The sequence below is a fragment of the Myxine glutinosa genome, chromosome 2, assembly GCF_964187855.1.
Source record: "Myxine glutinosa chromosome 2, kmMyxGlut1.1, whole genome shotgun sequence".
NCBI classification, from domain to species: domain Eukaryota; kingdom Metazoa; phylum Chordata; class Myxini; order Myxiniformes; family Myxinidae; genus Myxine; species Myxine glutinosa.
Window position 1 is genome coordinate 23,019,977 of NC_136262.1, and position 25,200 is coordinate 23,045,176.

At 41.0% G+C, this 25,200-nt stretch overlaps 1 protein-coding gene across 1 annotated transcript in view; it reads right to left on the reverse strand.

The window, feature by feature from the left end:
- The window catches only part of HSD17B4 (hydroxysteroid 17-beta dehydrogenase 4), a 216,062-nt gene that overhangs the window by 45,923 nt on the left and 144,939 nt on the right, over positions 1 to 25,200 (reverse strand). Inside the window, exons 11-14 of the mRNA XM_068108628.2 lie at positions 24,808 to 24,936; positions 6,376 to 6,485; positions 5,880 to 6,119; positions 735 to 786 (exon numbers count right to left, since the gene is read on the reverse strand). Of these exons, the coding sequence (XP_067964729.2) occupies positions 735 to 786; positions 5,880 to 6,119; positions 6,376 to 6,485; positions 24,808 to 24,936 (531 nt within the window). The remainder of the gene's footprint in view (positions 1 to 734; positions 787 to 5,879; positions 6,120 to 6,375; positions 6,486 to 24,807; positions 24,937 to 25,200) is intronic.

Consider the following 25,200-nt stretch of genomic DNA (forward strand, 5'->3'; position numbering starts at 1 on the left):
GTGGAGTTCTTTACAATGAGGCATGTTTCAATTTTTTCCATGGAGCGGTTTCGGCGATATAGAGGTGCAACGTTTTTCGGTTTTTCCAAGATGGCACCTGTACCACGTGACCTATGACGTCATAATTATCACTAAAAGATTCTACAGGAGGATGCGCTCCTATGGTGAAAATTTCGTTTTCATCAGACCAACAGTTGCAGAGAAAAAAAATCATACTGATCGGATGAAGCGTTATACTTGTCGAATTATGACGTCATTATTAAGGCACCGATGACATCATCATCATTAAAATATGTTATTCCCTGTGGGGGAGTACTTGACAATGCACCATGTTTCAATTTTTTCCATTGAGCGGTTTTAGAGATATAGAGATGTAACTTTTTTCCAAGATGGCGTCTGTACCACGTGACCTGTGAGGTCATAATTATGAATAAAAAAAACTTCTGCAGGCAATATAATTTGCTCTTATGGTAAAATGTTGTGTCAATCGGACCAACGGTTGCCAAGAAAATGAATTTTAAAAATTCAGACACGTACGCCACACGTACGTACGCAACTGAAAGCCTAACCCTGCATTTTGCTTCGTGAGCACAGTGTAATAATGCAAATCATGTTCTCATACTATACGCAACATAAAATTATGGCATTATTATGATAAATGACAGTAGTGTGCATTGTCCCCATAAAGCTTTGTTGAAGGCATTTGACAATTACAAGGGTGAGTGAATAAGTACCTGAAGTGGGCGGAAGCTTTATGACTTCCAGGTACTGTTCCCCATGCAAAACCTGCACAGGGGAGGTTCAACAAGTAGAATTGCATTTTAACAGCAACATCGAACCAGGAAAAATACAACTTGCAGTAGGAATGCACAACACATGTTCTGGTTCCACACTAATGACATATGACGGTAACACGAACGTTCAATAAAACATTAAATTAATGTTCTGGTTTGGTGAAATGTCATAGGTCATATTGTTTGTATAAATAATCTCTTATACCAATGGTGTTTAACCAAAGATAAATCAAAGGGCTGCAAATTTGGTCGATTATTTATATACTATTGTCGCGCGGACCCTCCGGTTAACACCAGGGACCGCGGATGGACCAAACGGATTTACTTGAGGCGACGACCAAACACGGATTCGGCTATAAAACGCGGGAAGAGAAGAAGGGAAGAGGAAGAAGCGGGAACGCGTAACTGTGGAAGGGGAACGAACTCAAATGGACACCAGAGTGGAAGGGAATGAGAAATAATAAAAAGGTTTATTGTAATAAGGATCGGGACAGGGAAACGTGACGATAAATCTAATTCCTAAATTGGGATCCCACACACCAGACTCAACAACAGGACACAGGGATGAATGAACAAAAGAAACGTCGTGTAATGGTGATGTGGTGTGCGGTCTTATCTGTCCGTCGTCTTGCAGTGTATCGTCCAATGGTGCTCCAAACTACGGTGCGGAGAAACCCTCCGTCCGCCTCGCACGCTTCGCTAGGCCCGAGCCAACGCCCTCGCCGTTTGCACACGAGGTCCCGCCCGTTCACAGCACCAACCCAAGCTCCAGATGCACCGAGCACAGCGCACCGAGCACCGCTCCAAGCACCACGAAGATGGCGAACCAACGACCACCAGGACCTCTCAACACCAAGAATAAGCGCAAGAGCATCAAGCACAGAGAGATATCGTGCAGCGCCAAGAGACCAAAGAGTGCAAGGGCTAGAGCTGCTAAAATGTCGTGCAGCGCACTTTTATAACCTGGGCAGTGATGTCAGCCTTGGGGCGCCACCAAACAGTGCCTTCCACCTAACCTTCCAGCTCCTTCCCTCCAATCACACGTTCCCTGTGGCGTGGTCATAGCTCGTGGTGTAGCTGACGGCGGCCACCCGGTGGTGCCCCGATCTGGCTTCTTCCAAAGTCGTTGTAAGGGATGGGGATTTAATTACTGTGTGCGCTAAAGGGCCTATCTAAGTGTTTATATGGGTATGCATTGCCATAAGGGACAAAGGTTTGATTACCAGGTGTGACACACAAGGGCTGTTATCTTTAATCCCTACAACTACCTAGCACACGAACATCCTGGTATGTTCACAGGTATACTCCTTAACCGACAAAAGGGACTAAACACACAGAACTTATTACAGGGCAGATTCCCTATCGCGACAGACGAAGCATGTTACCTATTCAGATCTACCTGACTCTAGATATTCCTCCACCGAAATAAAACTTATATATTTGTATACTATTATATATATATATATATATATATATATATATATATATAAATATATATATATATATACTGTATACATATATATTTAAAAAAAAAAAAAAAAAAAAAAAAAAAAAAAATATATATATATATATACATAGTTCGAAAAAAGATAATCTCCGTTGGTGAAATATCATAAAAGAAAGGAAAGACAAGGTTGAGAAATACACCATTTTAAAATAAAGACAGTTGAAGTTTTGGGCATAACCAAAATATTCAATAAAAAGAAAAAGGTTCGAGATTTTTTTTTTTTGGACAAAGGGTTATGCCTGAAACGTCGACTGGATTTATTTTTAAATGGTGTATTTCTGATATATATATATATATATATATATATATATATATATATATATATATATATATATATATAACTGTAAGAAATAGTAGAAACTCCAAAGTACGAGCAGGGCGTCTCATTTGTATTGAATATATAATCGTTAGATTAAATAAGACGCGGACGTAGCTTCAGGACGTCGATCTTTAATTGTCGACAAGCTTTCGACCAACAAAGGTCTACTTGAGTCAGCCCCAAGTTCAACGGAAGTCATTGTCATCTTTGTCAACGGATCAACGGATGTCATTGTCAACGGAAGTCATCTTCCGTTGAACTTGGGGGCTGACTCAGAAGTAGACCTTTGTTGGTCGAAAGCTTGTCGACAATTAAAGATCGACGTCCTGAAGCTACGTCCGCGTCTTATATATATATATATATATATATATATATATATATATATATATATATATATATATATATATATATATATATATATATATATATATATATATATATATATATATATATATATATATATATATATATATATATATATACATACATATATATTTATATATATATATATATATTATATATATATATATATATATGTCAGTCACTATGCGACCTTCATATCATCAGTGGAGAACCGCCAGCAAGGTGTCCCATACAGCTGCTGCTGCACCTTGCTGGGAGCGATAAGCACCACCTGCCACGCAGTAACGTTATCTCTGGTATCCACTCATCATATGGAGTCGACCTGGTTGCGGTTGGGAGTTACTAATAATGGTATCTGTAATCTGGTTCTCCAACCTAATGAGCGGACAACATGACGTCATCGCCATGCTCGTCCGCCTTGCCTGCAAAGTTCCAGAGGAACCATCTAGCAGTGCGTCATTACGGATTATAAATTCAGATACTGTCACAAGTGCATGCAAAACTCACAGTTCCTCTGGAACTTTGCAGGCAAGGCGGACGTGCATGGCGATGACGTCATGTTGTCCGCTCATTAGGTTGGAGAACCAGATTACAGATACCATATATATATGTATGTATATATATATATATATATATATATATGTATATATATATGTATATACACACATACATACAGGGTGTCCCATAAGTCTGGAACCATAGGGCAAAATAAGTGATTCATGATTTATTTTTTTCCCGTTTAAGAATGATTTTTTTCATGATTTTTTCCTTTCTTGTAGGTGTCCATTATGTCGCTGAGTAAGGAAGAATGCATCCAGGTAATCCTGCTCGTAGGAAATCAGAGTCATAGGGAGGATGTTGAGCAATTCAACAGATTGCGTCTGGACCACACACCGATTACACACAGCTGTGTCGGCAAACGGATAGCAAAGTTCAGGGAAACGGGATCCATATGAGATAAACCACGCAGTGGGCCTCCGAGGACATCCGCCGACAACCACACAGCTACTACCATCCTCACTCATTTCACAAAAAGCACCAAAAGGTCTCTTCGGCGATTGTCCGATGAGACAGGAGTGTCGAAAGGCAGTATCCACCTCATTCTTCAAGCACACAAATGGCATCCTTAGAAACTTCAAATCCTGCAGAAATAATGTGAAGATGATCCGGACCGGCGGAGGGAATTTTCTGAATGGGCTACGGAACAATGTGCTCAAAATTCTGATTTCCCATCCACCTTTCTGTTCAGTGATGGGACTGCTTTTTAAGCAAATAGTGAGGTTAACTGACAGAGCACCCACTGTTTGCACGCTGACTGGTCACAAAACAACCATTACTGGTTTACTGCTTCACAGGAACAAGGTGCCACTCGTGTGATGGTATGGTGTGGCATTTGGAAAGACCGTGTCATAGAGGCCCCTTCTTGTTTGATGGCACAGTCACAGGAGACGCCTACTTGCGTATGCTCAACGAGGAAGAATCCCCCAGTGTCTTGAACGCATATGGGGATTTCCCAACACGGTTGCAGAAGAATGGCGCTCCTGCCCATTACAGCATCCGCATAAGAGAGTGGCTGAACCGCCAATTCCCTGGTCATTGGATAGGACGTCGAGGGCCTGTGGAGTGGTCGGCGAGGAGCCCCGATCTCAGCCCATTTGATTTTTGTCTCTGGGGTCACTCAAAGGTGTCGGTCTACTTGGAAAAAATTCAGAGTGCTGCCCATTTGCAGGAGTCCACCAGCGTCAGCGACTCATGTAACACCATCACAACTGACACCATTCGCCAGGTGACTGCTGACTGGATACATCGTCTGCATTTTTGTATCAATCATAATGGTGGACAGATTGAACACATTCTGTGAATACAAGCCGTTTTCATAATGTATGTATGTGTGTATTCAGACATCCTAACTCGATTGTGCAGTGAGGTACATATCACGTCCCATACAGCTGAAGCTGTGTGATCTGTGAGCAGCAATGACCGTCTGCCACACTGCTCATAAACCAGGAGATAGGGTTGCAGTCGGAAGTATTAATAAACCAAAACAGAGCCATTCTAACCCGATAAATACAACACGGCATTAAATGTGGTGTGCGCATGCGTCCGTCCAGGATGGTTTCAGCAGAACATACTCAGGTCTATTTTAAAGACAGAAATTCTAAAGGTCAAATTTAAAGGACAGTTGAGCTGCTGACCATGGTTTCACTGTTGTTATGATCTAATCAGGATGACATATCATATAATCGTTTACTTGTGACCATGCAAACCTAGTTCGTTTAATACCGTTTTCGGCCTCCTAACTTGACCTTTAAGTCGGTCTTTAAAATAGACTCGTAAAAATCATCGGTTTTTAAATCCCAGGCAAACACAATGTTACTTCTCCCTGCATGAGAAACAACAGGATGGTGGTTTATAGTTGGGCCAAGGTTCAAACACATGCTCGACAGCTCAGAGGTGAGTGTGTGTATATCTCTCGGCAACCCTGCCAGCTCTTTTCGAACCACAACAGCAAATGAGGAAAGGTATTTAAAAGATATGGAAATGCATTGTGCTCCAAGCTAACCATCAGCAAAATAACTGGATGAATTCCTCTCCAAAACAATAACATATGGATCACCAGCAGCATTCTTCCCTTTATAATTAACCATGAAAACACAATTGCGCATCATTGAAAGAATACACACGGTAACTCAAATGCATCAAGCAAAATATGTTTGCACAGTTTTCAAAAAGAACAATGGCGAAAAAAAAAAATATGGATAAGTAAAAAAAATTCTTAAGCATATTCTCATGAAAAGTCATCTCAAAGAGGATTCATTTTAACCATTCTATAATAATAAGACATAAACAGTTTATACATCTTCATGGCTTAATTGTGTGTTTCAATCACACTCACCTGTGCAATGTTAAAATTGAGGCCGGGAATGTCAGCCAGGTTGCCACCCATGATGCAGGCCTGGGCCGGGATGACGGAAAAAGTGGGCATGCAGCTAAAGTCAGGATTGCCCTCGTACAGGTACCGCAGGTCTCCGGGAACACTGACAGAAGCTCCAACACCGAGCGCATACAGGATCGGCTGTATGTGTCCGTAGCTATAGACAGTCTGGGGTAATTTGAATCCTTGAGAGGCCTGGCTCTAGGGTTTTTGAGGAAACAGAGGGGTTTCCCTCTTGAAATAAAGACACCATCAAAGTGCAAACAATCCACATTTGTTATTTTGATGTTGAATGTGCATTTTTACTTATATTTCCTAAACCACTTACCCCATTGTTCCATGCTCTTCCTCCCTTACCTCTCAGCTCTCTCTTATTCCAAAATAATCTTCCCTCTTACCCCTCCATGCGTGCCACATGCACTTGAAGGGATCACAAACAAAGCTTTCATTTCCGTACCGGTTTCATCTCAATTTCAGTTGAGTTGGCCACAGTATCTGTGGACGACGGAGAAACCCCTTCCTGTCCATTTACTCTGCTGATCACCGACATGATGTTGGTCATCGAATCTGGAAAGAACCGAGGTTGGGAATAAAATGAAGTTTTGCTGACGAGATGAACAAAAATGCAGATCTACTGCATATACAGTCATGTGAAAAAGTAAGTACACCCGATGTAAAGTTTTGACTTTTTCAACATATTTCAACATACAGTTATTCATTTCAACAATACTGATAGATCATGGTGATATAATATAACAAATATCATGAAACATTTACATTTTGGAGTCCATTGTATAATTTAAATAAACATAAATGCAAATTTCGCATGTGGAAAAAGTAAGTACACCCTTGGCTCTAATAGGTGGTATTGCCCCCTTTGGCAGAAACAACCTCAAGTAGGCGTTTCTTATAACTATCTACCAGTCTCTGACATCGACTGGGAGAAATTTTTTCCCACTCCTCCATGCAGAATTATTTCAGCTGTGCGATGTTTGAGGGGTTTCTTGCATGCACAGCTCGTTTCAAAACCCCCCACAACATCTCGATGGGATTTAGATCCGGGCTTTGACTTGGCTATTCCAGAACCCTCCATTTCTTTCTTTTCAGCCATTCCTTGGTGGATTTACTGGTATGTTTAGGGTCATTGTCATGTTGCAAGGTCCACCTTCTGTTGAGCTTCAACTTTCCGACAGATGGCCTCACATTATCCTCAAGCACCCTCTGGTACAATGAAGAATTCATAGTGGATTCTATGATGGTGAGCTGCCCAAGCCCTGATGCAGCCAAGCTGCCCCACACCATAATATTTCCACCACCATGCTTTACAATTGGTATCAGGTTCTTGTGGTCAAATGCTGTCTTTGGTTTTCGCCAAACATGTCTTCTGCTACTGTGGCCAAATAGCTCTACCTTTGACTCATCTGTCCAGAGCACATTGTTCCAGAGGTGCTCGTCTTTGCCTTGGTGTTCATTGGCAAACTTTAGTCTTGCCCTGATGTTCTTTCTGGACAGCAAAGGTTTCCTCCTGGCACACCTCTCATGTAGATAAAATTTGTGCAGCCTCTTTCTAATGGTAGACTCGTGCACTTTGACATCAACAGTGTCAAGAGCTACCTGTAGGTCCCGTGATGACATTCTGGGGTTCTTAGAGACTTCTTTCAGCATCTTGCGGTCTGCTCTCGGGCTGAACTTGCTGGGGCGGCCTGGCCTGAACAAGTTGGCAGTTGTTTGGAATCTTCTCCACTTGTAGATGATCTTCCGGACAGTCGAATGATTGATTTCAAATTGTTTGGAGATCTTTTTAAATTCCTTCCCAGACGAGTAGGCATCTATAACCTTCTTTCTGAAGGCCTCAGAGAGCTCTTTTGATCGAGGCATGGTGACGCCGCACACTTCAACAACAAAGAGCAAACCAAACCAAATGTCTGAGGTTTAAATAAGACAGCTTCCTCCAAGATCCTCTCTGACGATGTTCTAATCATTTGCACCTGAGTTGGTGCACCTGATTCTAATTTTAGGTATTTGAAGTAGTGATAAATGTCGGGGTGTACTTACTTTTTCCACATGCGAAATTTGCATTTATGTTTATTTAAATTATACAATGGACTACAAAATGTAAATGTTTCATGATATTTGCTATATTATATCACCTTTATCAATAAATATTGTTGAAATGAAGATCAAATAGCTGTATGTTGAAATATGTTGAAAAAGGCAAAACTTTACATGGGGTGTCCTTACTTTTTCACGTGACTATACATATAAATGTGACCGTCTGTTTGTTCGGTTGTGCCTCATGGACAGCCTAAAGAAGTGACTTAGAGAGGGAAGAGGGAGTCCATGGGAGGTAACTTTTCACGACAGAAAACATGAGTACATCAGATTGAGACTCGGGGCGTGCCCAAGGGGCGTGGCTTCCTCTGACAATAAAAAGCCCACTAAACGAAATTGCATAACTGAATGTTTATTTTCAGGGCAACACCGGGTAACTCTGCTTGTTATATATAAAAGTGAAAGAACACAAAGTTATAGCTTGAGCATCCTAAACTATTAATCCAAGAATTCCTTTTGAAATTATTTTTGAACTTAAATCACGATGGTGTCTCAAATCTGCAGCTTGAAGGGTATGGTAATTTTTCCGATGGAAGATGTATTTGTTTTGTGCAAAAATGAATGTTATGATGTTCAGTGTTGCACAAAATAGAAATAGTTAAATTATGTTTTCGAAATTTAGCGATTTGAAAGTTGTCCATTTTACTCGACGTTTAATACCCTCCACAGACGGATAAACGTTAAAAGCGACACAGCGGTTTGAAGGTAATGGATAAAACCCAAATTTGACTTCATACAGTGTAAGGTCACAGCAGCAAACTAATAATACATACGATAATAGTTCTAATAGTTCTGTCGATTCATCTGGGAAATGAATGTTCACGAAGGAACGCATAATCTCAAAGGACGTTAACATATAGAACCACCATTTTCTTATGCTCTGTACACGGGTCGGAATTTGTACCTCTTTCATGTCACCATCACATATCCAAGTCGGACTTTTTCCAACCCCTTGCAGAAGAGGCTAGGAGGGAAATGCCACTCACTGCCTCCGTCTCATTGCAATCATGAAAGGCGAGTGACATTGCATTAAAAGGCATCCCATATATTTATTATGGAACTGAAATTGGACAACATTGGACAACATAATCCGAAGTGTCCCTTTAAACTTCCCAACCCTTTCAGGTGGGGTAAATAATTATGAGTGATACAACACTAAATATCAGAGTGAAACACCTAAGTTAAAGGCCATCGATGTATTGGACAAGCATAGAGGAAGGTATCCCAGAGCGAGATAATAATGCTTTAAATGTAGAACATTTTCCCTGAAATCTACGAGGTAAAGTGTGTGTTTGAATTAGATGTGGATTTTGGTATTTAACGATAAAGTTAGTGTTAAAACCGACCAGAGTTATATTTCCGTTGTGTATCAACTACAGGGTGTGTCAAGAAATATAAACAGACTTTGATATTTCAAAAAGATTAAATAAATAGCAGAGAGAGGGGCGACGTTGTGTTACTAATGCCTAACAGATGGTGTTAGCGTGTGATGGAATTATTGCACCTCATCAGTCAGTTGTTATCCAAAAGGCTGTGCAGAATGACAAGATAGTATAGTTTTTGATATACAAGGTCTGTATACATTTCATCGAGACACTTTGTATAGTGCCTTAAAATAAGCATTCACATCCCTTGACTTTTTCACATTTTGTTGTGTTGCAGCCTGAATTTAAAATGGATTAAATTGAGATTCTTTGGTCACTGATCTACACATGAAAACCCATAATGTCAAAGTGGAATTTTTTTTTGGGGGGAAATTTTTACAAAACGATTAAAAATGAAATACAGAAATATCAAATTTGCATAATTATTCAACCCCCTGAGTCAATACTTTGTGAAGCGCGTCTAGTAGCGATTACAGCTTTGAGTCTTCTTGGGTATGTCTGCATCAGCTTTGCACATCTGCATTTGGGGAGCTTCTCCAATTCTCCCTTGCAGATTTGCTCAAGCTCTGTCAAGTTGCCAAGTTGGATGAGGAGTTTCGGTGAGCAGCAATCTTCAAGTATTTCCACAGATTCTCAAAGGGATGAAAGTCTGGGCTTTGGCTGAGTCACTCAAGGACTTTCACATTCTTGTTCTGGAGTCATTCAGTGTTTCTTTGGCTGTATGCATGGGGTCATTGTCCTGTTGAAATGTAAATCTTCACCGCAGTCTGAGGTCTTTTCCACTCTGAAGCAGGTTCTCCTCAAGCATGTTCCTGTATTTGGCTCCATTCATTGTTTCTTTTATGCTTTCAAGTCTCCCAGTCCCTGCTACTGAAAAGCATCCCCATAGCATGATGCTGCCATAACCATGCTTCACGGTGGACAGGTTCGGTGTGTCACAATAAAAAATAAATTTTGGTAATTTTTGGTCTGATTCTGGATCCGTGAGTTTTTAAAATTATTTAAGTGATTCTTCACCATTGAGTGATAGGTCCAGATTTATCCCATCTCGTCTTCAGTTGTCATACCCTTCCTCCCGTCCATGCTACACGAATCTTGTGGTGAGGCAGTTGCCCTGAAACAACTTGCATTCGCCTCCTGGATGGCAAATCCAACGGAAGGCAATCTCAGTTCCTTTCACAAAACCCGGAACAAGTGTGTGTCTACCCTCAGGAGAGCCAGGAAACAATATCTCTCTACTCTCAAGACTGAACTCTCAAACCTGTCTCCCTTTTCCAAATCCTGGTGGGGTCTGGTCAAATCTGTTTATGGTGTTTGTTCCCCATCCATCCCCTCCCTTACCTCAAATGGCTACACAGCTGACTCTGCATGGGAAAAAGCTGAATGCCTCAACTCTGTGTTTGCCTCAAAATCGTGTGTCCCAAACCAGTCTCTCTCGGTACCCACCGTACACAGCTGCTCCTGGACTCTGGGTCCTTCTCTCCTGACAAGGTGGAGAAATTTCTGTCAATCCGCGACTCTGATTCTGCAACTGGACCAGACGGCATCAGCCCAAGGGTCATATAATCCTGCTCTGCCGCTCTTTCACACCCATTCTCTGTTCTCTACACCCTCTCTTTTGCTCAAAGTCATCTGCCATCAGCTTGGAAATCATCAAACATTACCGCTTCACACAAAAAAGGTGCAAACACAGATCCTTGCAACTACAGACCAATAAGCCTGCTACCAATATTATCAGCAAAGTCATGGAATCCATCATTGCTTCGGATGTCAAATCCTTCCTCTTATCCAATGGCTTGATCTCTGATCATCAATTTGGTTTCAGACCAGGTCACTCTACTCTGGACATGCTGCTTCTGCTGTCTCAACAATGGATTGAGGTCCTCAATGTCAAACAGGAAATTAGAGCCGTCTCCCTTGACATATCACGTGCCTTTGATAAGGTCTGGCACCCCGCTCTGCTCACCAAACTCTCCTCCTATGGTATCCATGGAAATCTCCATGCATGCCTTGTGGACTTCCTCTCTGGTCGTAGTCAACGTGTGGCCCTGAATGGGTTTCTCTCATCTCCCCTTCCTGTTCAGGCTGGAGTTCCCCAAGGCAGTGTTCTGGGGCCGGTGCTTTTTCTGGTCTTCATCAATGATCTCTCCGACTCTCTGGAATATCCTCTCTATCTCTTTGCGGATGACTCCACTCTCTGCCGCTCCATACCTCATCCCTCAGATTGGCAGTCTGCAGCCTCCTCACTCTCTGCAGACCGGGACAAAATCAAAGACTGGCCAAACAAGTGGAACATGTCTTTCAATCCTGAGACATCTCACACTCTCACTATGTCTCTCTGAAAAGACCGACTGGACAACCCTCCCATCTACTTTCTGAACAATCCTCTCCAAGAAGTTCTGTCACTCAAGCTTTTGGGTCTCACGATCTGCCATGATCTTTCCTGGGAAAACCACATTTCCAAGCTGGCCTCCAAACCAGTCGCCAACTGGGCATCCTCCGTCGTGCGAAGTCCTTCCTTGGCACACCTGAGCTCCTCACCACATACAAGGCTTTCATCCGCAGCTCAATGGAATACTGTTCTCCCCTCTGGGCTGGTACTCCTGCCTCATACCTAGCTCGGCTTCACGCTGTTAAAACCAAAGCTTTCAGAATCATTGGAATCTCCCGCGATGTAGCTAACTCTGAGGGCGTTTCACTCACTCACCGCAGGCAGGTTGGTGGTCTTTCTGTCTTCTACCGACTCATCTCCCGCCTAGCTCCCCAGCTCTGTCTGTGCTCTGTCCTCCAAATATTCATACAGGTCGCACAAGATCTGCCAACAACCCTCTTTTGGGTGAAACTGCCAAAATCAAGACTCTCTGCTCACCTTCACTCTTTCATTCCTCTTTTCTCCCGCCTCTGGAACAAACTCCCTCACTCTCTTCAATCCCACTCCTCCCTTCAGGTCTTTAAAACAGCTGTTCACCCCCATCCAAAACCTTGATCTTTTCTACCCATGTTAATTCACCCCATATCCACTTTTTGGAAATACCGACTTCTTTCCTCGACGTCCTCGCAGTGTCCATGTGTTTGTTTTTTTTACATCTCCAACCCCCCCCCCCCCCCCCCTTCCCATGCCCCTCTCCCCAAGTCCTCTCCCTCCCACAGTTCTCCCGATGTCCCTGCTCTCTGCTGTTGTACTTGTGTCCTTCCCTCTCTCTCCCCATCTTGTCTCCCGCTCCCTTTATCTCATGTTTTATGTGTCAGTTTGTTTTTATGTGATCAATGTTAGCTCTCACACGAGCCTCAATCTTGTATACAAAGAAAAAATAAAAAATAAAAAAGAAAGGTCCAAAAATAATAAACATTTCAAAAAGTTGTGGACGACTTATGACAAAACTTGGTGGATGAGTTGTGTAAGTGATATGAACAAGCCGATTCGATTTTGATTCCGGTCCGCATCCAGATATAACCCATCAGTGGGTAGAAAACGTAAACTGATCAACCTAGATGTATGTATGCTCTCTACCGAGTGCTGTTCTAGTTTTTTTTTTTTTTTACATATAATTCCCAAAATGTCTGGTTCTCTGTTGTTTTTTGTAAGCAAATTTGGACCGAAGCTTTTAAACTGGAAATGCTCTGACAGAGTGGGTTTTGAGTTGTGGAGACAAAGTTTGAGTGTTTACGTCTCATGGCAGGACTTTATTTTTGGAGTCACAAATATTATGGTATGGAAAAAGAAAAACCTGAAACAAAAGTGGCTCATCCAAACGTAGAGGTGATATTCCTGCTGCCCAACACCACCTCCCTGATCATCACTCCCTGATCCTGGTGCTCGACCAACGTGTAATCTCCACGTTCAAAAATATACCTGCCGCACCTTTCACCGCATTTTAGATGCGATGGAGTCTGACCCAGGGATCACTGTTGGACAGCGTTGGAAAGAGTTCAACATTGCCCACTGCATCGGCACCATCAAGGAGTCGCTGAATGAGGTAAGAGCCTCCACCATCAAAGTGTGCTGACACAACCTGTGGCCACAGGCAGTGAAAAACTTCACAGGATTTCCCAACAAGATTGAGGAGAGTTCGCCAACTGGGCATCCAAAACCAGTCGCCAACTGGGCATCCTCCGTCGTGCGAAGTACTTCCTTGGCACACCTGAGCTCCTCACCACATACAAGGCTTTCATCCGCAGCTCAATGGAATACTGTTCTCCCCTCTGGGCTGGTACTCCTGCCTCATACCTAGCTCGGCTTCACGCTGTTAAAACCAAAGCTTTCAGAATAATTGGAATCTCCCGCGATGAAACTAACTCTGAGGGCGTTTCACTCACTCACCGTGCACTCACCGTGCATAAAATTTTGGGTTGGCATGGCAGGTGGGAGGGGAAGGATTTGACCACATGCAGCCTGTGCCAAGGAGGAAGAGGAGGAAGAGGTGCCAAGGTCCAACCTCACAGTCAGGTTTCTAGATGGGGTGCTGTAGGACATGCAGGAAATTTCTGACAGGGTGGAAGAAGCCGACCCGGTCATGGAGGAAACCTCAAGTTTAAGATGGGGCTTGATGACGAGATGCTCCGATACAAAGACCTCCATCGAAACCTGCACCAGTCTGTCAGGCAACTCTTCATCACGCATTTCCTCCGCTCTGGTCCCTCCACCTCAAGAGCATCAGCACTCTCTCTTGCCTACTACACTGCATGACTCAGTGACCTCACCTGCCTCTCTTTCTTCCCCCTCAATGCAGGACTCATCAGCACACTCACCTACATTAGTTTTGGTGCACGACTCATCAGCACCTTCACCTGGGTTGTCTTCAGACTTAGAGGAGTTCACTGGATTTTAATTCTTCATCATCATCATTTGAAAAATTGTGTGTTTGTGAAATATAAATTTGAAATGGTAAATGTGTTGTTGTTTTTTTTTTTGGTTGTTTCACGGTATGGTATGGAGTACTTTTAATTGACGTACGGTATGGAGTACGGTACGGTATGGAGTACTTAAAATGGAATAATATTTACCGATATGAACAGTGATGTGGCTTTTATTGAAATTCTAAAGATACTGTTTAGATTTTGATGATTTGCGTGTGATATGATTGAACGGATGTTTATATGAATCGTTTAAAATAAAAAGGCCTTCAATTTCTGATATGTTACCTTTTCATTTGGGCCTCCCAATTGACCCGCCTGTAGGGCGGGTACCGTTGCTAGTAAACTGTAATTGCATTCCTTCAATAAATTGGAAACGGTACCTGGTGTTTTTTTATTTATTTTTAATTGTAAGCATTTTTATGAAACTGTAATCATGTGCATTTGAGGTCTAAATATTTTTAAACTTTCAAAAGTTTTACTTATGAATCAAGAACCGCTGGGAACCTATAATATTTTCCCCGATTGAAATAATTCCCCAACTTTTGCTGTGTCTCCATTCGTGGCCTTTTTCATGAATCAAGAACCCCCTGGGAACATACCCCACTTTTCCCCATTGAAACAATCCCTGTGAATCCCTGTGAAACAATCCCTGTGAAACAATCCCTCAAAACACATTCCCTGTGAATGTTGGAGTCCGACTGTTCACAAGAATGGACTCAAGTAAGCATTTTTATGAAACTGTAATCATGTGCATTTGAGGTCTAAATATTTTTAAACTTTCAAAAGTTTTACTTATGAATCAAGAACCGCTGGGAACCTATAATATTTTCCCTGATTGAAATAATTCCCCAACTTTTGCTGTGTCTCCATTCGTGGCCTTTTTCATGAATCAAGAACCCCCTGGGAACATACCCCACTTTTCCCCATTGAAACAATGCCCCGGCAGTCACAGATTTTCATCGACATTCGTGGATTTTCCTCGGAATTGGCAAATTCTCCTCGACCTTCACGGATTTTCCTCAACATTCGCAGATTTTCCTTGACATTCGCAGATTTTCCTTGACATTTGCGGATTTTCCTCAACATTCGTGGATTTTACTCGACATTTGTAGATTTTCCTCGACATTCATGGATTTTCCTCGACATTCGTGGATTTTTCTCAACATTCGCAGATTTTCCTCGATATTTGTGGATTTTCTTCAACATTCGTGTATTTTCCTCGACATTCACAGATTTTCCTCGACATTCACAGATTTTCCTTGACATTCACAAATTTTCCTCGACATTCACCGATTTTCCTCGACATTCGTGGGATTTTCCTCAGCATTTGTGGGATTTTCTGCGAATCAGGAACCTCTGGGAACCAATCCCCCCTCTTCCCATTGGAACAATGCCCCCACGTTCAAGGATTCGACATTTGCGGCATTTTCTCGAAACACATTCCCTGTGAATGTCGGAGTCCGACTGTTAATAATAATAATAATAATAATTCATTTATTTTGTATAGCGCTTTTCCAGAAGCCCAAAGGCGCTTTGACAGAGTGGAAAACATAATGCATAACAATACATGAAAACAACAATTGCAAAAAGACAAGAATCAATAGGGAAATATTTAAAGCAAAAGGAGGGAGAAGGAGAAGTGATAGTCAGGGGTTAAATGCTGTGGGTTGAATGTTGAATGCAGTGTTGAACAGGTGGGTCTTTAGTGATGTTTTGAATGTGGTGAGTGAGGAGGAGTCTCTGATGGTGTGAGGTAGTGAGTTCCAGAGGGTGGGAGCAGCGATGGAGAAGGCCCTGTCCCCCCAGGATCTGAATTTGGTCCGGATGGAGGGGGTCAGGAGGTTGGTACCAGCAGAGCGGAGGTTGCGGGTGGGAGTGTGTCTGGAGAGGAGGTCAGCCAGGTAGGATGGGGCCAGGTTATGGAGGGCTTTGTATGTCAAGAGGAGGATTTTGTACTAGATTCTCTGGGGGACGGGGAGCCAGTGAAGCTTGTAAAGGACGGGGGTGATGTGGTCACGGGTCCGGGAATGGGTGAGTAGACGGGCAGCGGAGTTCTGAATGTATTGGAGTTTATTGGTGATTTTTGAGGGTGAACCATAGAGGAGGCTATTGCAGTAGTCCAGACGGGAGGTGATGAAGGCGTGGATGAGGGTTTCTGCAGCCGTGGAGGAGAGGGATGAGCGGAGACGGGCAATGTTTTTCAGGTGAAAGAAGGCTGACTTTGTGATCTGTTTAGTGTATTTGTCGAAGGAAAGGGTTTGGTCAAAGATGACGCCAAGATTCCGGATGTGAGGGGAGGTGGATACTGGGATACCGTCGATGTTGAGGGCAAAGTTATGGGTGGATTTTGTGAGCGTTTTTGGGCCAATGATGATTATTTCAGATTTATCACAGTTCTGTTCTGTGATTCTGTTCACAAGAATGGACTCAAGGAAGGTGCAGACTCATGGCATTACATTTCTCTTCTAAGAAGTCAAGGTTGTTTTGTAATTTGATGTGCTTAAGGGTGTAGTACTGGTGAAAAATTGAGAAAACTACATAGGTACCTTTGAGAGGCCTTTACACAAAAACAAAGTCAAGTTAATATCTAATTTTCAGTTTTTCTTGAAAGATATAATCTTGGCTTTAACTCAGACCAGTTTCAACGCTTCTTTGTCATATTACATGCATATAATTTGCATAAATTAGACCGTCAATAAAAAACAAGGAAAAACAAAGAACACATTTCTACTTCTATCTTCTATGTCACCTATCATTCTTTTCACACAAAACTTGGTACATGTATTATACATGTGTTACTCTACTACCTGATGAGAGGATTTTGTGAAATTATGTCAAATGTTCACTAATTAGCTAATTATGCCAATTACCAGATAAAACTTGGTTGTCCTTCAATAAATCCACAATGGCTACTCCTATAAACAAAAGCCTTCATCATTTTAAAGGAAGTGATATTCTGAATATCCTGTCCAAATTTCAGCCCAAAAGAATGATGCAAATTAAAGTTATAACAAATTTCATGCAAAATATTATATTGAATTGAATTAAAATTTGAATTTTTCAATAATTAGGGGTACTTCTATGACCGCACTCTATGACCTCTAATAGCATGATTCTTGTTTATAAGACTATAAGGAAACTGTTCAGCTAAAAAAAAAAAAGTCAAAAAAAAATCACCTGTTCACCAGTACTACACCCTTAAGGAAAGGGAGATAACGCCTAAGTTAGGATGTTTATTAATATTTGTGTACCTTTGTTGGTATTGGTATCTTCTTAAAAACTACTACTTTGGTTAGCTTTCTTGATGGGTTGGCATGGCAGGTGGGATGGTACATTAAAAAAACAAAACATCACATACAAAAAAAAGTCCTCCAGTAACAGTAAAATAATGATCATACTAAAATAAACAATAATGAAGGAACTGTGGTCTCCACCTGCGACAAAATCCGTTAACGAGCCGGTTGGGAAACGCACATTCAAAGCAATCTTAAAAGATGAACAGCGTGATTGGAAAACATACATTTAATGCACTATTAAAAATTTACTCGACACCTCTCATCCATGTCAGCCTCCACAACGGTTATATCAGAACGAGCTTATTCATCACACGGTCACAAATTGTTTAACCACTATGTGGGACTGTTAAAAAATTACATAACACTTTTTTTTAGGAAAGCAGAGTGCGTTCTGAAGGGCTTGATTAAATATGACTAATAATTTTTATTTGGCATTGATTAAATTTTTTGGGGTGCCTCATCATAACACTCGACCTAAACAAAGCCAATGTAAATCTGATGCAACAAGCCTGGGCAGTGTATAATCTTTGGCCCAGTAGAAAACGTTATTTTGTCTGGGTGCCATGGAGGGTGGGGTCAAGCGACAGATGTGGGTGGGGTCTGGCAGCCGTCTGACCAACCGCACATTTCAAAATTCGACCCTGACCAAGAACCACAACAACAATAGCAACAACAACCACGTGGAGCTCTTGTAGATCTGCGACATGTCACAAGTAAAAATACACCAATTAATTATATGTACAGGTGGATGAAAACATGCACGACTTCAGCTTCACCTATGAAAGTGGCGTGAGTAAACATAATCCTGTATTAATTTTTATTTGATATTTTTCCTTGAGAGCTCAAAGTTGAACTAGTCCAATACCTTCACAATAGTAGAATGGCACTCGGTAGAGCACATACCTCCACTAGGCTAAACGGTTCACGTTTTGTATCCCACTGATGGGTCGTATCTACATCGGGACCTTAACCAAAATCTAATCAGTTTGTTCTTGTCACCTACCCAAATCATCCATCAAGCTTTGTCATAATCCGTCCATAATTTTTTATAAATACTCATATAATGCTATATATAGTTTTTGGTCCCATCTCTCAATGATGACGTATCACTTAGAAATTAAAAAAATATCTTGTATCTGGATCCGGATCTTCACTAAAATCTTAACAATTTGTCCTTGTCACACACACGATCTGTCCACCAAATTTCGTCCAAATCTGTCCATAACTTCTTGAGATATCCTGCTCGCAAACAGACAAACACACAAGGTTGAAAACATAATCGCCGTTCACCTTCGGTGGTGGAAGTAAAAATTTAAAAATTCTCGTATCCGGATCCGGACCTTCACCAAAATTGAATGTATTCTTCCATGTCAGACACCCAACCTGTCAATTAAGTTTCGTCCGAATACGTCCATAAAATTTTGAGATTCCGTGCCATGTATAGTTTTTAGCCCCATCTCTCAATGGTGATGAATCACTTAAAAAAATTATTGCATCCGGATCTTCACCAAAATCTAATCACTTCGTCTTATCACACACCCAACCTCTCCACCAAATTTCGGCCGAATCTGTCAACTTTTTGAGATATCCTGTTCACAGACAAACAGACAGACACCTTTGGTGGCGGAGGTAATAAACATTATAGCATATGGTCACTTGTACTGAATAATTGATTTCAAAATGTATTGTTCAAAAGCAGAAAACTAGTTAAAATCTAAGGACATTTAATGTCTCAAGCATTTGACAGAGCTGCTGTTCTATGTTAAATGTTCATCTTTCAAGTGAATGAAAAATCACTTTGGAAATTATTTATGAGGGAAATGTAAAAAAGGTGAGTTATACGTTAAACTCAGACATGTTTCTTTAAATCGTTCATTAATCACGAATGCTTTTTATTTCCTCATCAGATGCATCAATCAGCATTAACTGCAAATCAGACGCATTAAGTGGTATGCACATTTACTGCACAAATGTTCATTATTTTATATTTCTCATTGTTTTATTATTGCTCATTTATCTTGCTCATTATTTATTTTATTATTTATCATATATTTATTATTTATATTTATATATTTATTATTTTTATCATTTATTATATTTATTATATTATATTATTATTATATTATATTAGTATTATATTATATTATATTATATTATTATTTCTATTATATTATATATTATTATATTATTATATTATTTATTATTTATATTTACAATTATTTATTTATTATTTTTATATTATATTGATATATTTATTATATTTATATTTATTTATTTATTATTTTTATATTATATTTATATATTTATTATATTTATTATATTTATCATATATCTATATATATTTATATTTATTTTATTAATATTAACATGTTATTTTATTTATTTATATTGCTCATTATTTATCCAATTTATTATTTTATATTGCTCATTATTTTATTACGTTCAAAGTTGTATTGCGACTTCTAAAATTATCATCAGAAATTGTCAGGATAAGATACAGATAAACCACCAAGCTAAATTATAACAATATAGGTACAAGGATTACCACAAGGAAGAATTACTCTCGTGCATGTAATTTAGGCACAAAAGCATGCTTGAGACGTTGCAATGGCATTTCATTTATAATGGCAAACTCATTATGAGGAAGTTGAATCGAAAATGTTCAATTATCTCAAGGAAGAGCGAAAATCAAATGCAAAAGCGAGTCAAATATTCTAGGAACACAAACCAGAGATCATTCCTTCAGAGGATATAGCTGCTTATTTTGAACTACAAAAGTGCACACAATATACCGGTAAAACGTGGAGCCATATGTATTCCATGACGAAGAGGTTAAAAATAAATACACTTTATTTGAGGAGGTATAATTAGGGAAACGTTCGGTATTTATGGGAGCGTTCATATGTACTGTATTTCAATTAATTTATGGATCAGAAATATTGTCCTCTGTGCAAATGTTTCAATGTACAGTTCCTCCAAAATCATGAAAGCAATTCCTGTCTCATGTCGAAGAGGAATTATTTATTTTGACATTTGATCCATCATGAAAGGAAACTTAGTCACCTTAAATAAGACTTTCCACCTTATTGTTGTCTCGTATGCTTTTTCACTGCTCAAATAAAGAGGGAAACCCATTGGGGGAAATAAATAAAAAGCAAAAATATATAAATAAATAAATAGGTGCAACAGAAGCAATGTATTTGGCAAGTGTGCTGAGGTGCATATTGTTACGTGCTCCTCCACGACCCCCTGGTCACGGTGTACCTCCGAGCCCCGAGAGGAGTCACGGCAGAAAAATGTGTTATTCTGTATGTCAAAGATCAATGGAGAAGCCACCCCAATTGTTACTCACAAACAAATATTGTATTAAGATCACACAAGAATAACAGCACAACAATAATAGCAGTCAATAGTAAAATCAATATGTCCTATGATCTACCATCAGTTTTGTAATATAGAACTCACTGTGCTCCAAGTGAGTGAAACAAGAACATCCCCAATGTCTCTTATTCCCGGCTTCAAGCCCAAAGTTGATTCACTCCAGCGATCGCCAGAACGATGTCCAATCGAGACCAGAATCCCGTGCGGATGGCAAGTACAGTCACACAGCCCAAAGCCGCACAAAGGCGCCCTCAAGGCGACTGGGAAATCCAAAGGCACCCCACAGGCGACTGAGAGATCACACCCTCGGGTATGGACGAATTAACCTTCAAAAAGCCACGTCACACACACGCTCCAGATCGACGTCTGAATGCGGTGGAAATGGTCGAAAAGAGACGAAACCGCGAGCGAAGCACAAGTCCTGCGCGAGTCAAAATGGCCGACGACCCGCTCTTGAGACGTAACGGCCCGGCGATAATTCTCCTCGGAATCCACCGCCAAAAACCTGACATGCAGGTTGATCGGTCACAGCGATGACAACTCTGTCGCAAGAATCCCTTTCCCGGAAACCCGAAAGTTCGCCAGTGACTCTTGCTCGCCAACGTTCGCTCTCGACGGCAAGTAGCTCGGCTCCTTCTTGTCCGACTCACTCGCTCCGCCCCTTTTTCCTCTTCTTCATCCTCGTCGTCCGGTTCCCGATCCGGTTTCCTGTTTCTTTTAACATTAACGTTTTTACCTTTTGAAAACAGTTCATGAACAATAAACCTTTTGAAAACAATAATAGTACATGGAATCAGAAATATTTACAGTGAATGCAAACCACCACAACGGAAGTGACGAATCCGTAACAATATGGTCATCAAACACTTTCAGCTTCTGACAGTGAAATTAAACTTTTCATTCCCAATGGTGGGAAATACTGGATGTGCAAAATGCATACAGTGAATAGTGTCGACAAATGTTCACTTTGATTAAAATGCACAAAGATAATGTGAGGGATACTCTTAAGCAAAGGGCTCATTTACTTTCCAGAATGAATTTGTGTCAGATAAAGCTTGTGCCAGAACAGAACACAATGCACTTACACCAATGGGGACTTCCAGTAAAAGAATGAAAATGAACAATTGAGGAGGGGAAGGTAAATAAAAGAGGATTTTGAAACACAAGATGTGAAAACAAAAGGTGTTTAAAAATGATAGAAAATGAGTTCATTAATTTGTCGAATTTAAGCACTGCTCCATTGTCTGTCTGATGTGTCAACAACCACTGCTGCCAAGCTCTTCCAAGAGCCTCGCGATTTTGTCTCCAGGATGAGAAAAAAAATTAAAATTCAGGCTCAACACTTTGGATAAATGGACTTTGCTTTAAAACTATCTCATGGATGACAATTTTATGTCTTTGTCTCTGTGTCTGTGTCTGTCTCTCTCTCTTTCTCCACTAATATCAATTGCAAAATTATTTGAACAAAGGCTTGTATTTACCCAATATTTAAAAAGAAATGCAGCAGTGAACTTTGCACGTCGGGTTTCACAAGGTTATTCCGCTGCAAATACCTTCTGAACTAGAAAGGCACTCGGTAGAGAGCAAACCTCCGCCAGGCCCAACAATTTATGTTTGTATCCCACTGATAGGTCAGAACTCGATCCGGACCTGAACCAAAATCTAATCAGCTTGTTCTTGTCACCTAAACAACTCATCCACCAAGTTCTGTCATAAGTCGTCCACAACTTTATGAAATATCATTACACACAGTATATATATATATATATATATATATATATATATATATATATATATATATATATATATATATATATATATATATATATATATATATATAGTTTTTGGTCCGATCACTCAATGGTGAAGAATCTATTTATTTATTTTTGTATACTAAATCGAGGCTTGTGTAAGAGCAAACACAGTAAACACGAAAACTTGCACGGACACATAAAACATACAATACAGGGAGCTGGAGACAAGAGAGGGGGAGGGAGGAAAGCATACAAGCACAACAACAGTAGAGAACAGGGTCGTCAGTAGATCTGTGGAAGGGAGAAGGACGTTGTGGGGGAGGTGGGAGGGTGGAGGGAAGGGGTACAGGGTATAATGCAAATGAACACTACCAGGAATTTCAGGAATGAAGTCATAGATTGAAAGTGGTGGATTTGGGGGTTTTAACGTAGGTAGAAAAGATCAAGGTTTTGGATGGGGGAAGTTAAGAGATGGTGGTGAACAGCTGTTTTAAAGACCTGGAGGGAGAAGAGGGATTGAAGAGTGAGGGAGTTTGTTCGAGAGGCAGGAAAAAAGAGGAATGAAAGAGTGAAGGTGAGCAGAGAGTCTTGATTTCAGTAGTTTCACCAGAAGAGGGTTGCTGGCAGCTCTTGTGCGTCCTGAAGGAATATTCGGGGGAGAGAGCACAGAGAGAGTTGGGGGAGCTAGGCCAGAGAGGAGTCGGTAGAAGACAGAAAGACCACCAACCTGCTTGCAGTGAGTGAGTGAAAGGCCCTTGGAGTTAGCTTCATCACGGGAGATTCCAATGATTCTGAAAGCTTTGGTTTCAACAGCGTGAAGCCGAGCTAGGTATGAGGCAGGAGCACGAGCTTAGAGAGGAGAACAGTATTCCATTGAGCTGCGGGTGAAAGCTTTGTATGTGGTGAGGAGCTCAGGTGTGCCAAGGAAGGACTTCGCACAACGGAGGATGCCCAGTCGGCGACTGGTTTTTGAGGCCAGCTTGGAAATGTGGTTTTCCCAGGAAAGATCAAAGCAGGTACTGAGACCCAAAAGCTTGAGTGACAGAACTTCTTGGAGAGGATTATTCAGAAAGTGGATGGGAAGGTTTTCCAGTCGGACTTTTCGTAAGAGTGTGAGATTTGTCAGGATTGAAAGACATGTTCCACTTGTTTGACCAGTTTGTGATTTTGTCCAGGTCTGCAGAGAGTGAAGAGGCTGGAGACTGCCGATCTGAGGGTTGAAATATGGAGCGGCAGAGGGTGGAGTCATCAACAAAAAGATAGAGGATTTTCCACTGAGTCAGAGAGATCATTAATGAAGACCAGAAAAAGGACAGGGCCCAGAACACTGCCTTGAGGAACTCCAGCCTAAACAGGAAGGGGAGATGAGAGAATTACATTCATGGCCACACACGTTGACTGCGACCGGAGAGGAAGTCCGCAAGCCATGCGTGGAGGTTACCATGGATACCATAAGAGGAGAGTTTGTTGAGCAGGGCGGCGTGCCAGACCGTATCGAAGGCACGATAAATGTCAAGGGAGACAGCTCTAATTTCCTGTCTGGTGTTGAGGACCTCCATCCATTGTTGAGACTGCAGAAGTAGCATGTCCAGAGTAGAATGACCTGGTCTGAATCCAATTTGAAGATGAGAGATCAAACCATTGGAGAAGAGGAAGGATTTAATATCAGAAACAATGATGGATTCCATGGCCTTGCTGATGGGAGCAGGCTGACTGGTCTTTAGTTGCAGGGATCTGTTTTTGCACATTTTTTGTGTAAAGCGGTAATGTTTGCTGATTTCCAAGCTGAAGGCAGATGATCGAGCAAAAGAAAAACTGATTAAAGAAAGGGTAAAGGGTGATTAATTAAAAAAATAGAAAAAATTCTCATATCCTGATCCTGATTGGGATTTTCACCAAAATCTAATCAATTTGTCCTCGTCATAGACCCAACCTCTCCACCAAATTTCGTCCGAATAAGTCCATAACTTTTTGAGATATCCTGTTCACGAGCAAACAAACAAACAGATATGGGTGAAAACATAACCTCCATCCACCTTCAGTAGTGAAGGTAAGAATCAATGGTTGACATCACTCAATGATTGAAACACCACAATGATCCTACCTTGCGTGCTGCTGGGAAAGGTGCAGTCAGAAAAGTCACAGATCTTTTTCCAGTTGTCTCGCACATTCTCGGCAGTCATTGGCTGATCTCTGCATTTCAACACAGACCCTTGAGCTTGCTGCCATCGCACTGGGAGTCAGGGTGATAAAATTGGGTGTCAAATCACTGATTGGCAAGGCCTGCGCTTTGACACAAACTCGACGATAGGCTCAGACTATTGAGGAGGAAATTTCTCCAAATGAGATGCCTTTTAGCAGGTAGACTCAGAAATAAACAAGGTACTGTTTTATTAAAAGTAAACACATGCCATGAAACATGCAATGCCTCAGAACACTCTGAATATATCATTAACTCACAATAGACAGACTCATCCAACATTAACTTTAACTTTAA